Below are 16157 nucleotides of genomic sequence, written 5' to 3' on the forward strand. Positions count from 1 at the left end.
TTTCCTTTGTTCTTCGCAAAGGGGCCTGTGTCATGATTGGTCTCTTTCTGGGTACCTCAAAGCTTCTTGAATATACCTGGGCATTTCTTGTAGCATCTGACAGAAGCCCTCTTAGAGGGCTTGTCCTTTGCATGCAGGGAGGAAGCAGATCACACAGAAGCCCCTCTCACACAGAGCCTTTGTCAGGACTCTCTTGGGTGTGGGCCAAGTTGGTTGGACCATGAACTGTGGCTGCACACTGCCCCATTGCTGCTGCACATTGAGGGATGATGCTGTGGACAAAGTGGCTGCCCAACTCAGGACATGCACTTGGTCAAGTTGGAACCCTCATCAGAGTCTTCCCTGTGCTTAGAGCCTATCCCTGCTATGGGCATGCGGCCGGCAGAGGCTGGCTGCCTCTCGAAGGTCCATTGCATAGAGAGGCTAGGTGCTGGAGGAGGCTGCCTGGAAGTCAGCCAGGTACTAGTGAAACTGAATTTCCACATGGAAATACTGGTGCCAGAGCAGACTGAAGCCCTGGCCCAACTTCTGCTATTCGTGGGGCTTGTGGCCCGCGCTATGAAGAGTGCAGGCAGGGACCATGTCAGAGCTGGGGCTGGAGGACTCGCCACATACTTTGCAGGGGACGGCTGCTCTCCTGTGGGAATTTTCTGGTGGGTAAGCAGGTAGGAGGTCAGAGAAAAGTGTCTCATGAAGGAGACTTTTGTCTCTCATTTGTGTGCTTTGGGGATGACCAGGAGGTGGCCCAGGTCCAGCTCTTCCCATAATCACTGCACTTGTAGGGTGTTCTGCCTGTGTGGGCCCTCTAGCGCTGGACCCTGTGAGCCATTCTTCATGAAGGTTTTAGGACAGACAGTGGGATGGGAGAGAGGCATGGAGCTGGAAGCTGATCCTCTGGAGGGCAGAAAAAGACTCCTGCTTTATTTGTAGGAAGGTATCTCTATCTGTGATTCTGTCTGTAAGCCTCTACTGAGAACTGAGATCGCGTCTCTCCAGCCTTTTCTCCTTTGGAATTCTCCAAATTCTTGTTCTCATCTCCTTTCAGGAGAATGGAAGATGCCATCTTTCCTCCTAAGTAGTTTCCTCCTTTCCTTTGTCTGGTAAGGCAACAAGAAAACACAATCTATGGTTCCTGCATCACTCCCACAGAGAGAATTTGGTTCATTAATTGTCAAGAACACTACCAGGGCTTCCCTGGTGGCGCAGTGGTTGAGAGTCCACCTGCCGATGCAGGGGACACGGCTTCGTGCCCCGGTCCGGGAGGATCACACATGCCGCGGAGCGGCGGGACCCGTGAGCCATGGTCGCTGGGCCTGCGCGTCCGGAGCCTGTGCTCCGCAACGGGAGAGGCCACAACAGTAAGAGGCCCGCGTACCGGGAAAAAAAAGAAGAAAGAACACTACCAACTAGTTTCAGCAGCAAGGGTAGTAGAAGGACAAGAACTGGATCCTATTAAATTGTCTTTCCAGGGTCACTTTTCCTTTGATTCAAAGCTGCACCTAGGGCAGTGTTTCTCAGGTTCCCTTCCTCTACAAGCCTCTATCCAAGTCAGACAGGACTGGAGAGTGGTTCTCTCCTATCCACTTCCACTCCTGAGAAAATCCAGGGACAAAGGCTCCAAGGGATTGAGTTAAACTCAGTCTTTGGGGAAGGTGGAGGGGAGAGGCAGGGTAACAGAAGAGGAAACAACCTTCTTTCTGCGGCAGGATCCCCCCCGACTGGCCACTTCGGCACCTGGAACCTGTGGGAAGAAGGAAAGTGCTGGGAAAGAGAGTGCGAGAAGAGACTGGGGAGTCAAGGGTGTCTTCCTCAGATGCCTTGTCTTTCATTCTTCAGAAAGATAAAACCTAATGAAGGGTAAATGAGGGCGGGAAAATGTCTGAAAGCACAGGCTCGACAAGAAGGGAGACGCCAGGGACGTCCCTCCCACTCCTCCCGCTAGCACTTCTGAAGCACAGAAGAGGTGGAACCGGCCTGCGCACCCTGCAACCAATCAGAAAGGTGCCTCGCGTTCCCTGGCGACCATTAACGCCTAGCAGTTGGTGTAGTGGGAGGAGGCGGGACGGTGAAAGCACGCGCTGCACCGACCAATCGGTGAGTTCCCTGGGAGGGAGGGGCGGTGCCTCTGGAAACTGGAGGTAGGCCTGTTTCCTTGGCAACGATCCTAGCCCGCCCAGAAGGGGGAAGGGTGAGATTAGGAGAAACAGCGAGCGGAGGGGGCCAGGAGGACTGGGGGTGGGCGCGCCGGTGTGGGGGAGTGGAGTTCGAGGTGGGGGGTTCGAGACTCAGGAGCCTCGATGAGCCTAAGGGGCGGGGTGGGGTCGCGAGGCGCGGCCAGAGCTGACCCCAAGGCCCGGGAGGGGAGGGGAGCTAGACACCGCCCCCGCTGGCACCGGGAAGCGTCGCTCCTTCTCGCTGACCTTGGTCTCGCTTGTTGCCTCGCCCTTGGCCACAGGCACTGACGGACGCAGGGCCGGGAGACGGACGTATAGGCCCCCGGGAGGACAGGACCTAGGACATAGGCATACAAACTGTCCCAGCTTCTCCCGCCGGCTCCAGGGCGCCCAGTCCTCGACTACCTCGACGCCGGGGCCATCCAGCCCAGGGTTAATGCCAACGAGTTTCCACCTCCAGTCGCTCCTAGAGAGGCCGCGGCGCTAGCCAGCGGGGGAAACTGGCCGCGGACGGACACTTCCTGTGCGGAGGGAGGGGGACGGCCAGCCGCAGCCCACCCGGGGGCTGGGAGGCCAGACGTCGGGGTCCCGGGCGGGGAGCGGTATCCGGGGGCGGCAAGGGGAGTTGTGAAGTCTCTCATCTCCGAGGTCACGACGTGTGGGGGCCTGTGAGGACCCCAGGGCAAGCCGAGACCTTGTGGGTGGGGGCGGGGCCGCGGATAGGGGAGGGGCCCAGCGGGCCGGAGAGGCCCAGGGTCAAGACGTCCGGCCTCAGGGGCCGGGGCTGGACAGCCGGGTCCCCTGGGTGGCGCTAAGCGGGCGGGCGGCGAGGGCCCGGGTCTCGGGGCACTCAGACCGGGTCGCAGGATCGTCCGCCATCGCCACTGCCGCCGCACTGGGAGCCGGCGGGGATGGAACGGGAGGCGTCGCCGTGGGGCCTCGAGCCCCGGGATGTGCAAAGTCCTGACGAAATGGGGAGCCCCGAAGGGTCTCTCAAAGGTGAGGGAGGGAGCGCCCCTCCGAGGAGCGTGACTGGGAGCGGGAGAGGGGGTTGTAGTGGGTGGGAGGGGAAGAGAGCCGGGGGCTTGGACACCTGGGACTTGGAGGGGGCGGGGGCGGGGACCCGGTGTCCTGGGTTTGCTGAGGGGGAGGTGGGAATTTCAGCACTTGCCCGAGGCCCAGCGACCCTGCTTGAGGAGGAGGGAAAGGTTTGTGGCAACTAATGGTGGGACCCAGTGACCTTCCAGGCCCCACACAATCTGGGTTTTCTGTAATTCTCTGATCCTGCAGGCAACATGAGTGAGAATGAGGAAGAGGAAATTTCTCAGCAAGAAGGCACTGGGGACTATGAGGTGGAAGAGATACCTTTTGGGCTTGAACCCCAGAGCCCTGGGTTTGGGCTACAAAGCCCAGAGTTTGAACCCCAAAGCCCCAGGTTTGAGCCTGAGAGTCCAGGTTTTGAGTCCCAAAGCCCTGGTTTTGTACCCCCAAGCCCTGAGTTTGCACCCAGAAGCCCTGAATCAGATTCTCAGAGCCCTGAGTTTGAACCCCAAAGCCCTAGGTATGAGCCCCAAAGCCCTGGATATGAACCCAAGAGCCCTGGATATGAACCCCGGAGCCCTGGGTATGAACCCCGGAGCCCTGGATATGAATCTCAGAGCTCCAGGTATGAATCCCAGAGCCCGGAGTATGAACCGCAGAACCCTGGATTTGAACCCCAGAATCCTGAGTTCAAAACCCAGAGCCCTGAATTTGAAGCTCAAAGTTCCAAATTCCAGGAAGGTGCAGAGATTCTTCTGAATCCTGAGGAAAAGAATCCCTTGAGCATCCCCTTGGGAGTCCACCCTTTGGACTCTTTCACCCAGGGGTTTGGGGAGCAACCCACTGGGGGCCTGCCCCTAGGGCCCCCTTTTGAGATGCCCACAGGGGCCCTGCTGGCTACACCCCAGTTTGAGATGCTCCAGAATCCCCTGGGCCTGACGGGGACCCTTCGTGGTCCAGGCCGGCGGGGTGGCCGGGCCAGGGGTGGGCAGGGCCCGAGGCCTAACATCTGCGGCATCTGTGGGAAGAGTTTTGGGCGGGGCTCCACCCTGATCCAGCACCAGCGCATCCACACAGGTGAAAAACCCTATAAATGTGAGGTCTGTAGCAAGGCCTTCTCCCAGAGCTCTGACCTCATCAAACACCAGCGCACGCACACGGGCGAGCGGCCCTACAAGTGTCCCCGTTGCGGCAAGGCCTTCGCTGACAGCTCTTACCTGCTTCGCCACCAGCGCACGCACTCTGGTCAGAAGCCCTACAAGTGCCCACACTGCGGCAAGGCCTTCGGCGACAGCTCCTACCTCCTGCGGCACCAGCGCACCCACAGCCATGAGCGGCCCTACAGCTGCCCCGAGTGTGGCAAGTGCTACAGCCAGAACTCATCCCTGCGTAGTCACCAGAGGGTGCACACCGGGCAGAGGCCCTTCAGCTGTGGCATCTGTGGCAAGAGCTTCTCCCAGCGCTCGGCGCTTATCCCCCACGCCCGCAGCCATGCCCGCGAGAAGCCCTTCAAGTGCCCTGAGTGCGGCAAGCGCTTTGGCCAGAGCTCGGTGCTGGCCATCCACGCCCGTACCCACCTGCCGGGTCGCACCTACAGCTGCCCCGACTGCGGCAAGACCTTCAATCGCTCCTCCACGCTGATTCAGCACCAGCGCTCCCACACGGGCGAGCGGCCCTACAGGTGCGCCGTGTGTGGCAAGGGCTTCTGCCGCTCCTCCACGCTGCTGCAGCATCACCGGGTCCACAGCGGGGAGCGGCCCTACAAGTGCGATGACTGTGGAAAGGCCTTCTCTCAGAGCTCCGACCTCATCCGCCACCAGCGGACCCACGCGGCCGGCCGGCGCTGACCTGGGGCCGGCGCTGACCGGCGCTGACCCGTCGGGGTGGGGAGGTGGTGGGCAGAAGAGAAGGGGACAGGGAGCTAGAGAAACCTTGAGAGAGAATAGGGGAAACGCTGGAGGAGGGAGGAGTCGAGGGTTCTAGGAGGAGAGGGGGCCTGGATGGAGGAAGCGACATGACACGGAGACTTATGGGAAATGGGCTATGAAGAGGGGTTGGAGGGAGGCCAAGCTGGCAGCCGGAGGCTCTGGGAGAGATCCAGAAAGAGGTCAGCAGAGAGCTGGCCTCAGCAGCAGCATGCCCCTTGGTGGAAGCCTGGCTTGGCAAAGTGCTAGGTGGGGGTGGGGGGAGGGGGTTTGGGTTACTTAATTAGAATGGGTAGCTTAGATTGGTAGCTACTGAGACCCTCGTTGAGTCAGGAAGGGGTGAGGGTAGGCGGGGCGGGGAGTGGGGCCCCGAAGCTTGGCCTGGCTTCTGAGTGCAAACCCCAGCCTCCCTTGTCTTCCTCAGGCTTTGGAGCCCCTGAATTTGAGTTCAATAAAAACCTTTATGTGGTAAAAGAGACTCGTCCTTAAAATGTGTGCACGAATAGTGCCCCGGGCAGTGGGAGGTACTAGGTCATCACTACAGCCAGTGAAGCTGTAAGCCCTTGTCTGGGAAGTGCTTTTATATTAAGTGTTTCACTTGAATCTTATAAACTGAGGCTCAGGAGACATGACTTACCCATATCTGTGCAAGTTCACGTCCTGTGCTTTGAATGCTGCACAAACACAAAGGGAGTCCAGTGTAGGTGTGAGAAAACCCTCAGCCTTGTGGAGGTCCCTATTCCCAAACACGGAAGGTCTGTCCTTGGGCCAGAAAACAGACCCTGATTCTCATATCCAGACCTAGTGCCTGCGTTCCAGCTCTCTCAGGCTCCCAGCAGCCAGCTGGGCTGTCCCCTCCCCGCTGCCAGCTGGAACCTCTAGCCACCCCTCTGTGCACACTGTGACTGACCGGAATTACAGGGATTGTCTGCCGTTCCAACCCCACCCATAGGGGGAGCATACTGGACCCAGTATGAAGGTTGGACAACTTCAGCCTTTAAGACCCACTAGGCTGGTCCTTTTTAGGACCATGTTGTTAGCACCCCATCTCTATCCTACTTTCACATCTGAGCCTCAGCCTCCTAACACTTGGCTCCTCAGGAAATGATGGGGAGTTGGCGCCAGCAGTGAGTCTGGGGGAATTCTGGAGTGTGCCCTGTCGTGAACTTAGCTAAGGAGGACAGGCCACACCTCAGGGAATTACTCAGCTGCAGGGCACATCTTGAGATGAACATCTGCTAAGTTCCCTATGAAGGAGACGTTCAGACCATGTCTGCCTGGCTCCACCTGCCCCCAGCAGCTCAGCCTCACAGGCGGGTGGGGAGTCATCGCTCCACAGGCCTCTTGGGCCTCAGGATCCTGACATCACCCTCGGCCCCGCGCCCATCCTCAGGCCTTATAACTTGTCAAGGGCAAATAACCTCTCTAAGCACATTTCAATCCAGCCTCTCATGATCTACCAACTCTGGAAAGGTGCCCTAGAGATCATGTAGTTCAGTACGGTTTGGTGTGTTTAGTGGTTTTCAAAGATTAAATTATTTTGGATGTAGAACATTACTTTTCAAGGGGAATCTCACAGTCTTTTAAAGACCTTTGTAAACTTTATGCACATTTTTGTACAGCCACCCTGCCACACATAATTTCAAATATTAAAAAACTCCAACTCCCGCATTTAATATAGTTCATATATGTAACTATATATGTCGAACAGAACTGCACTTGACTACCTGACATATTACATTTGTAGACATTTACTACAACATTTATTTCAATTATACAATTTAATCTCCTTATTTTGTTTTTTTAAATTTATTTATTTATTTATTTTTGGCTGCGTTGGGTCTTCACTGCTGTGTGTGGGCTTTTTTAGTTGCAGCGAGCAGGGGCTAGGCTTCCTTGCAGTGCGTGGGCTTCTCACTGTGGTGGCTTCTCTTGTTGCGGAGCACAGGCTCTAAGTGCGTGGGCTTCAGTAGTTGTGGCTCTTGGGCTCTAGATCACAGACTCAGTAGTTGTGGTGCATGGGCTTAGTTGCTCCGAGGCACATGAGATCTTCCCGGACCAGGGCTCAAACCCGTGTCCCTTGCATTAGCAGGTGGATTCTTAACCAGTGAGCCACCAGGGACGCCCTAATCTCCTTATTTTGGAGTTGAAAATTTCTTCGGCTCCCAACTGTAGGCACTTGAAAGCTAGAAGGACCTGGGTACAGTGCCTGTGGTGCTTAATTGATAAAGTAGCCTTGGTATTTTGGGTTTTTTGGGCCACACCATGTGGCTTGCAGGATCTTAGTTCCCTGACCAGGGATTGAACCCACGTTCTCAGCAGCGAAAGCACAGAGTCCTAACCACTGGACCGCCAGGGAATCCCAGTAACCTTGGTATTTAATATTGGTTCAAATGAGGGTGGGAACTTAGCTGCTCAGCCTCTACCCCTCTCTTCATGACAGCTCCTTAGGTACCTTCAGGTGCCAGGTGGAGCAGACCAAACCCAGAAAGGACATGTGTGTTCCCCAAGGTCGAGGTGGAAGGGCTAATGGAAGAGCTCCAGCACCAAGTCTCTTGACTTGTGGTCAGCCTGCTGCTTTTACTACACCCTTCTCCTGCACAATAGACCAACCATTTCTGTCTACCGCCATTAGCACTTATACGCTAGGAACAGTGCTAAGCAGTTTACACGTGTTATTTAACGCTCAGAGCGACTCTGAGGTATAGACTGCTATTATTCCTGTTTAACAGATGAAGAAATGAATCCCAGAGAGGTTAAGGAAATTGCCCCACATGACACAGCTAGGAAGCAGCAGAGCCTGGTTTCCATCCTAGGGCTGACTGGGTTTTGACCATTTTCCTAATGATACTAAGATGTTATTTGCTTTTTTTTTTTTTTTTCGGTACGCGGGCCTCTCACTGCTGTGGCCTCTCCCGTTGCAGAGCACAGGCTCCGGACGCTCAGGCTCAGCGGCCATGGCTCACGGGCCCAGCCGCTCCGTGGCATGTGGGATCTTCCCGGACTGGGGCATGAACCCATGTCCCCTGCATCGGCAGGCGGACTCTCAACCACTGTGCCACCAGGGAAGCCCTTATAGCTTTTTGTTTTGTTTTGTTTTGTTATTTACTTTTTTTCACTCTGTTTCTCCCATAAAGAACTGTTTTCTAGAAGCTGCATGACATGTGATGACATATGTCATCACTCTGATGGCTTGCGTGGAATGTAGGCATGGATGTTCTTATGTTTTAAGTTTTTCTCCGGTTTAATTTCTAATTGGGTAAAACCAATAGATTTAACCCATATACATTTAGGGCCACTGAATCAAACATTTATTGAACAATACCTTTGTGCCAGCCCTGGTGAGGGGTCAGTGTCGGTAATGCACGTGAGGCCTGAGTCCTGCCTTCCAGAATCTCCTAGTCTTGAGAGAGGGGCCCAGAGTCAGCATCACGTGCCCCGATGAGCCATAAACAAAGTGGTGATGAATTGGGTCCTTTGTCCAGGAACCAAGGGGATGAGAAAAGCTTGGAAGTATCAATACTTTGAAGTAGAAAGATTTTAAAGGATAGAAAACAGGTGGAAACAACAAGGACCTACTGTATAGCATAGGGAACTATATTTGATATCCATATGGTTTATTTTATCCAATAAACCATAATGGAGAAGAGTTCAAAAGAAAAGGAAACAGGTGGAGGTGGACAGGCTGGCAAGGGGAACAGCACGTGTGAAGGCACAGAGGCAGGAAGGATGCATAGGTGTTTGAAGACAGTGCTCTTTTTTTTTTCTTCTTCTTTTTTTTTCCTTTTTTGGCTGCACAGCACGGCATGCAGGATCTTAGTTCCCCGACCAGGATCGAGCCCTTGCCCCCTGCAGTGGAAGCATGGAGTCCTAACCACTGGACTGCCAGGGAACTACCACAAAGACAGTACTCTTGAGCGAGTTGGAAGAGAGATTCCTTGGCGTGATGACAGCAGGTCTGTTCCTGAAATGAACCTCCCAGATTTTCTGTGTTTTGTTGCCAGCCTTGATGAAAATATTCACTTTTTCCTCGTGTCACAGAATCTCGCTTCCTCAGAGAGACTTTCCCGCCCACCTATGTAAAGGGCCCTCTCCATCACCCCCTACCCCTTGTCCCTCTTCACTTTCTTTACGGCCCTATCACTACCTGGAATCACATTTCTACTTTTTCGCTCTGTTTTCCCACTGAAGTGAAGCTTCCCGAGGCCAGGGACTTGTCTGTCATGTTCACAAGCAGGTCCTCAGACACAGCACAGGGCCTGACACAGAGTGCTCAAGAAATCCTGCAGGAATGAATAACTTATGAATGAATAACTTATGCTTCATGAGGCTTACAGATCATTTCATGTACTTTTAGCGGTTCAGTGATACTCCTGATGGTCAAAACATTTTTTTCCCCTCTCTAGGAAAATAAGCCTCACTTCTTCCTTCCTGATGTCTTGCTTTGGAGCCAGCCCCATGGTTCCTTGGAGGCTGGACCAGAAGGGGGTGATGAGGTTGGAGAGGCCGGTAGGCTTTGAAAGCCTGTGTGCCCAGCTCAGGAATGTCCACTTACTCCACTGTAGGCAGAAGGGAGCCATCAAAGGTCACTGCTTGGGGGACCAAATGTTGCTTCTCACCTCCCACTGCTGGACAGGAGCTGACCTTAGAGTTACTCAATACTCCCCTGGTGTCCTACTGACCACAAGAGGGCAGCAGTGACTAGTCCCCTCTGTTCCTTCTAAGGCAGGGGTGGGGGGGTGGGGGGAGGTGGTTTCAGGGTCAAGGCCCAACAACCATTTCTTTAAAAAAAGGGGGAGGGCATAAATCGACTATACCTCAATTAAAAAAAAAATTTAAAGCGGGGGTATCAGAGAAGGTCTATTCTCACAGCTTAAGAAATTGTCAATGCCTCCCTAACCTTTCCTTATTTTCTGTGTCTCTCTCGCTGCTTCCTTTGAATGAACTGACAACGTCCTGCACATGTCAGTTTCTGAGGGTCATCACAGCAAATAGAAAAAGGAGAAGGAGAAGGAGAAGGGAGAAAGGAAAGAAAAAAAGATTTGACTGTTTTGGTCCCACTTAGTGGGAGGGTTGAGAAGGAAATGTTCTTTTTTCTTTGGCCACGCCAGGTGGCTTGTGGGATCCTAGCTCCCCGCTCAGGGATCGAACCCGGCTCCTTGGCAGTGAAAACTCCAAGTTCTGACCACTGGAATTCCCATTTAATTCCAGGAAATTTTCATTTAATTGAGCCAGGCTGGAATGTCGCACCAGCACAAAAACATCACAAAATTGGGCAGAATTCTTAATTTATTTGGTAAATATGTACAGGCGCTGTGCTTGGCACTGGGAGCCAGGTAAACGGACATAGTTTCCATCCTTGATGGTGGGGGCCACAGTGGGATGTGATGGAGTACGGGGTGGGGCTGTGGAGGGAGGGGGCAGGCGCCTGGGGCAGACTGAGCCTTGTTGGATGGGGTTGCCATGGGGCCCATCCAAGCTTTTTTCTCTATCTTCCCACAGGCACCCTCACAATTCAGTGGAATTGTCTCAAGTACCTACTATGTGTCTGGTTCTGTGATACCACCAGGGGTCCCAAGGTGAACAAGAAGTATGATCCTTACCCCGCTGGAGTCCACTGTTTAATTTAAGTAAATCACTTAACAATTAACGAATATGATCAGTGCTATGCAGGACAAGTGCGGGCTAGTGTAAGCGTGTATAATATGGGAACCAAACTGAGTTGGGGTTGGGGGGTTGCCCTGCAGAAGTTATGTGTGAACTGAGATCTGAAGGCTGAGAGAGGGTTAGGCAGGAAAAGGAGGCAGGAGGAATGTTCCAGGAAGTGAGAAGAGTCTGGGTGAAGGAAGGAGCTGGGCAAGTGAAAAGGCTGGTTAACTGGCGCTTAGAAAGGGAGGCGGGCTCTCTCGAGAAGAGGCTGGGAAGGGAACAGCCCAGTTTTGCAGACGTTGGAAGGCCTATTAAGGAACCTGACTGTTAGCCAAAGGGCAAGGGGTTTCCAGGAGCAATGTAGTGACACAGATGAGATTTGCTCTCTGGTAGGAGAATTGAAAGCTGACTGCATTCCAGGCAGGAGAGGATGCAACGCAAGGTTCTGGGGGCTTGAGGCCTCTGCGGACATCCAAGGGCAGGTGGGTATGCGGGCCTGGAGTGTCGCTAGGCCCTGAGATGACTGTTTCTCCAAAATTTAGATCAGATGTTCTCTTCCAGGGAAGGAAACTCACAGGGGCCGGTGGGAGCCAGGACCACATGGTAATTACAAGGCCTCACCTCTGTGGCCTTCCTGGCCCATCCCTCAAACGATCCTCACCATAAGCCTGCAAAGGAGGCAGGCAGGAATGGGCCCATGTTCAAGATAGGGAAAGTGAGGCTCACGGAGGGGCAGTGACTTGCCCAATGACACATGGTGAAATTCAGGTAGAGGCAGGCTGGCACCAGGCATCCCGAGTCCAGTCCTGGGCCTTCTGCATCCAGCCTGCACCTCAGTCCCTGCCACCTCCATCCTGGGCCTCCTTCTCGTGGAGGGGCTCCAGGCAGCCCGGGTCCTTGGCTTCTTCCCCAGACGCCGGCTGCCCAGCGTCTTCTCCAGTGGTTTCATTTGAAGCATCTACGGTCGCCTCCATCCTCTCCTTCAGGTTCCGTTTGAAGAAACCAACCTGTAGGAAGACAAGACTTGAGTAAACAAAGAGTCCACAGAGCCCTGTGGACCCTTCGGCCCCTGCAAAACATGAAAGTACCGTTTATAGGGATAAGTCACACATGCCACAGACAGGTGGCATCTGCTCTGGGGATGGGGCAAGGGGATCTGCCACACCTGCTTCTTGGCAATATGTTAAAAAGCTGTACGTTTAATAGTTCATTCCTGAGGCTCATCAAAATGTCACATACCATTATTGCGGGTGGGTGATTTGACAATATCTAGTAATACTAACAGCAAGAGCCTGCACTTATATAGGGCTTATTAGTAGGGGCCATGCACTCTCTGGTGAAAGCTCAAAAGATATATATTCTTTGGCTCAGTAATACCAGCTCTAGGAATTGATTCTAAAAAACTTCTGGACAAGTGTGCAGAGATGTTGGTAACAAGAGCCTTTTGGGACTTCCCTGGTGGCACAGTGGTTAAGAATCCGCCTGTCAATGCAGGGGACATGGGTTCGAGCCCTGGTCCGGGAAGATCCCACATGCTGCAGAGCAACTAAACCCGTGCGCCACAACTACTGAGCTCGCGAGCCACAACTACTGAAGCCTGTGTGCCTAGAGCCCGTGGTCCACAACAAGAGAAGCCAACGCAATGAGAAGCCCGTGCACCGCAACGAAGAGTAGCCCCCACTCGCCGCAACTAGAGAAAGCCAATGCGCAGCAATGAAGACCCAACGCAGCCAAGAAAATAAATAAGTTTTTTTAAAAAATTATAAAAACAAAACTAAAGAGCAAGAGGCAAATTTGTTTGTGCTCAGACAGAAAGACATCAAGATATAATATCCAGGGGGAAGTACAAGCTCCCAAGCAGTATATAATGTTTTGTATACATCCACACATCCACTGGCTTTTCTCTCTCTCTCATACTCACACATTCACATATACGTTAACAATAAAATTAGAACATGGAGGAATATAAACAAAATGGTTGTTAATGACAACCCTCTGGGGTTGCAATAGGGAGAAACTTTGATTTTCTATGTTTTCTTTTCTGGAATATTTGAGTTTTTCACGTGGAACAGCTGCCCTCCAGCACTCTTTATCTGGCTAACTTCTACTCATCCTTCAAATCCCAACTCAAAGGCCACCTCTCTCTTTCTGGACTCCCCCAACCTCAGTTAGGTCCCTGTATCATAGGCCCAGAGCACATAGTATAGCCCCCATCATGTTCATGTCTGTGTCCCCCACGGACTGTGAGCATCTCAAAGCCATGGACCATGTGTGTGTTCTGTGCCCCTGTGTCCCAGTGCCTGGCCCTCGATATGTGGGACAGTCCTTCTCCTTCCTCTCCCTGGGTACCCAGGTCTGGCTCTGCCAGTGCTTGTTGAGGGATGCCGGTAAAGTCTTGCTTGCCCTTTGGGTCTCAGTAGCCTTATCTGTAGAAGGAGGAGTAGGCTGAGGCCCCTTCTGGCTTTAAAGCCCCCTCATCTTGGTATTCTGCTCCCTGACTCCTGCCAATTCCACTCTCCCCAGCCTGGCTGGGTGCCCGTTCCTCGCAGAAGCTCCTACCTTGTACAGAGCTAAGAAAATCAGTAGCAGCAACAAGAGTCCCCCGATACTGCTCAGCACGTAGAGATAGACCATTTCCTTCTCATATACAACGTCGACCTTCATGATGACCTGTGGGGAGAGGAGAGGTGGGGAGTGCAGAGAAGAAGCCGTTCCCACCCCTAACGTTTCTTGTGAATCTGGCCTCAATCCCTAGGTCTCCGCATTTCCCATCTGGACTGTGTCACGCACGACATGGGGCTTGGGCCAGACCCCCTCTCCAGCACACCTTGCGTTGCAGGCACCAGAATGAAAAGGCAAAGATGCACCACAGCCCCCTTAAACCCTCAAGAGTCTTCCCTTAGGCCTGGGATGAAATGCCAGAACCCCAGCTCAGCACGCAGTGCCTTTCAGAATCTGGCTTCTGCTTACTTTTTCAGCTGCCCCTTCCCTTCTCCTGCTCTGAGCTTCCTGCTCTTAAACCCATCTCGCCCACTCTCTCAACGCCAGGCTCTGCACGTGCTGGGCCCCTCCCATCACGCCCTGCGTGTGGGGTGGGGGCCCCTTGGCTGAGTTGCCATCAAACCCATCTTGACCTTGTGGTCTGCTTGTGCCAAGGCTGATGGCTTTGGCTGTGGGGAGGTTCTTTTTCTTTTTTTTAAAATTTATTTATTTTTGGCTGCACTGTGTCTTCGTGGCTGCGCACGGGCTTTCTCTAGTTGCAACCAGCGGGGGCTACTCTTCGTTGCAGTGCGCGGGCTTCTCATTGCGGTAGCTTCTCTTGTTGCGGAGCACGGGCTCTAGGTGCACGGGCTTCAGTAGTTGTGGCTCGCGGGCTCTAGAGCGCAGGCTCAATAGTCGTGGCGCATGGGCTTAGGTGCTCTGCGGCATGTGGGATCTTCCCGGACCAGGGCCCGAACCCGTGTGCCCTGCATTGGCAGGCGGATTCTTAACCACTGTGCCGCCAGGGAAGCCCTGTAGGGAGGTTCTTACAGCACTAAAGCCCAAACCTCCTCTGTGGCTGCCCACACTCCCAGCTCCAGCTCTCCTAGCTCTGCCCTGGGTTCCTCCCATTCCTCTGCTGCCCTCTGCTCCCGGGTCTCCTGAGGAGGTAGAGAGATACCTGGGCCAGGGAGGCGTTGCTGCCGTAGAGGTGAAAGTGCTTGCTGCTGCTGAAGGAGATGGAGAGGGAGCTGCAGAGGCTGAACATGGAGGAGGCCTGTGGGAGGGAGGGGCGGGGGTGGGGCATCAGGCCAGAGGGAACAAGGACCCAGACGCCACTGACTTCTGCCCCCCAGTGCAACTCAAGGGGCAGAGGCAGAGGAAAATGGGTCCTAGTGGGTGCACCATCGCTACCCCATTCTCTCCTGGAGCATTCTAACGTGCCGTTTGCCATTGTTGGGAGGACATTTTTCCTATAAAGAACATCTAGGAATTATCTGTAGGCCCCTGAAAACAGTCCTGCGAATTTTAAACAAATCGTGGTCCTCTTTCATCTGCAACTGTGTAAACATTGGGGCTATTTCCTCAAGACAGAACAAAAAATGCAAGGAGGCTCTCTGGGGGGGAAGCCCACCCCCCACCCCTCGAGGCCCCCCCAGAACCACTTGGAGTCTGTTGCCAGCTACCTTGATCTCCCCCACCAGCTCCACCGTCCCGATCACTTGGACGAGGATCTCCTGCCTGAAGACCACTGGGCAGCGGAACTCGGCTCCAAGTGAGCAAGGCTGCGGGAAGGACAGCGGGGGGTCAGGGAGGTCTCCTCCCACCTGCCCCCTGGCCAGCCCCCACCCCAGTTCTGAGGTCACGGCCCACACCTCAGCCATATCAGATGGACTCTCCAGTTCCTCACGGTGGCAGGTGACAGGAGGCTCCTGGGAAGGATGAGGCGAGGTCTTCAGTTAGTCCAGAGCTGAGAGGGGAGGCCCGCCCCTTGAGGCCAGACCTGCATTCTTCCCCACTCTCAGACACCACCTTGCATCCCAGTTCTTCCCCACTGGCCCCTGGCAGATTCAGTCATGCTCACTCCTGTCCCCACACATCTCCCCCCACGCCCACATCATGAGCTCACCCCCAGAGACCTGCACGCCCTTCCCTCTGAGGCCCACACTCACCGTCTGCACGCTCCACTTGTGCGTGATGGGCCCCTTGCCGTGAGGCTGTGGTACCCTAACCAAGGCCTCCAGGGCGGGCACATTGTGGTCATAGACAGAAGGCTGGATCCTCACCTGGTACAGAGGACAAGGGGCTGCAGAGCCCTGAATGCCACCCCAATGGCCACCCCAGATCCAATCCTCCTTGGCTGGGACCCAAGGGCCCGCTCTTCATTGGGCAGTGGGCAATGGTCAACCATAACCTTACAGCATGGGTTCTACGCGCTTCTCTGCTTCCTCCATGTGGCTAACCCTTGCCCATCCTGCAAGGTACTGCTCAAACATCATCCCTGAAGGTTTGGCTGACTCTCGCACAGCACCCTCGTTCCCCAGCAAGATGGCAAAGCATCTGCTTGTGTGCGTTTATCCCCCCTAGACTGTGAGCTGTGAGAGGGCAGGAGCTGTGGCTCATTTCACCTGCAATTCCCTACGGCCTTGACACACTACCCAGCACATAACCAGCCTCGCAAAAAGTAGTTATTTGAATGAGTGAAAGAAGGAAGGACATTTAACAAGGATAGATGCAAAAATTATTTGGGAAAAACATTTTGGCAAGTGCACTGAATTTATTTAAGAAACATTTCCTGGGGGTTCCCTGGTAGCTTACTGGTTAGGATTCCAGGCTTTCACTGCTGTGACCTGGGTTCAATCCCTGGTCGGGGAACTGAAATCACACA

The 16157-nt window shown here is 54.0% G+C and overlaps 2 protein-coding genes and 1 long non-coding RNA gene across 4 annotated transcripts in view; 1 reads left to right on the forward strand and 2 right to left on the reverse strand.

Annotated features, from left to right (window-relative positions):
* Window positions 1-897: 897 nt before the first annotated feature.
* Window positions 898-2559, reverse strand: LOC137206920 (uncharacterized). 2 transcript variants are annotated; one of them, XR_010934866.1, is made up of 3 exons: window positions 2421-2559; window positions 1185-1741; window positions 898-1097 (listed from the first exon to the last, which is right to left on the reverse strand). It is a non-coding gene; the product is annotated as an uncharacterized lncRNA (long non-coding RNA). The 2 variants fall into 2 exon arrangements; XR_010934867.1 differs by lacking the exon at window positions 1185-1741 and having other exon boundaries at window positions 2421-2558.
* Window positions 2560-3039: 480 nt separating this feature from the next.
* Window positions 3040-5614, forward strand: ZNF768 (zinc finger protein 768). The gene is made up of 2 exons (XM_067706143.1): window positions 3040-3173; window positions 3465-5614. The coding sequence occupies exons 1-2, from the start codon at window positions 3086-3088 to the stop codon at window positions 5060-5062; spliced, it is 1686 nt and encodes a 561-aa protein (XP_067562244.1). The 5' UTR covers window positions 3040-3085; the 3' UTR covers window positions 5063-5614.
* Window positions 5615-10416: 4802 nt separating this feature from the next.
* ITGAL (integrin subunit alpha L) overlaps window positions 10417-16157 on the reverse strand; it is a 40846-nt gene continuing 35105 nt past the window's right edge. Inside the window, exons 26-31 of the mRNA XM_067706146.1 lie at window positions 15442-15555; window positions 15145-15201; window positions 14956-15054; window positions 14451-14546; window positions 13349-13459; window positions 10417-11796 (exon numbers count right to left, since the gene is read on the reverse strand). Coding sequence (XP_067562247.1) covers window positions 11623-11796; window positions 13349-13459; window positions 14451-14546; window positions 14956-15054; window positions 15145-15201; window positions 15442-15555 — 651 coding nt within the window. The 3' untranslated portion in view covers window positions 10417-11622. The remainder of the gene's footprint in view (window positions 11797-13348; window positions 13460-14450; window positions 14547-14955; window positions 15055-15144; window positions 15202-15441; window positions 15556-16157) is intronic.

This window comes from Pseudorca crassidens, chromosome 15 (genome assembly GCF_039906515.1).
Source record: "Pseudorca crassidens isolate mPseCra1 chromosome 15, mPseCra1.hap1, whole genome shotgun sequence".
NCBI lineage: Eukaryota > Metazoa > Chordata > Mammalia > Artiodactyla > Delphinidae > Pseudorca > Pseudorca crassidens.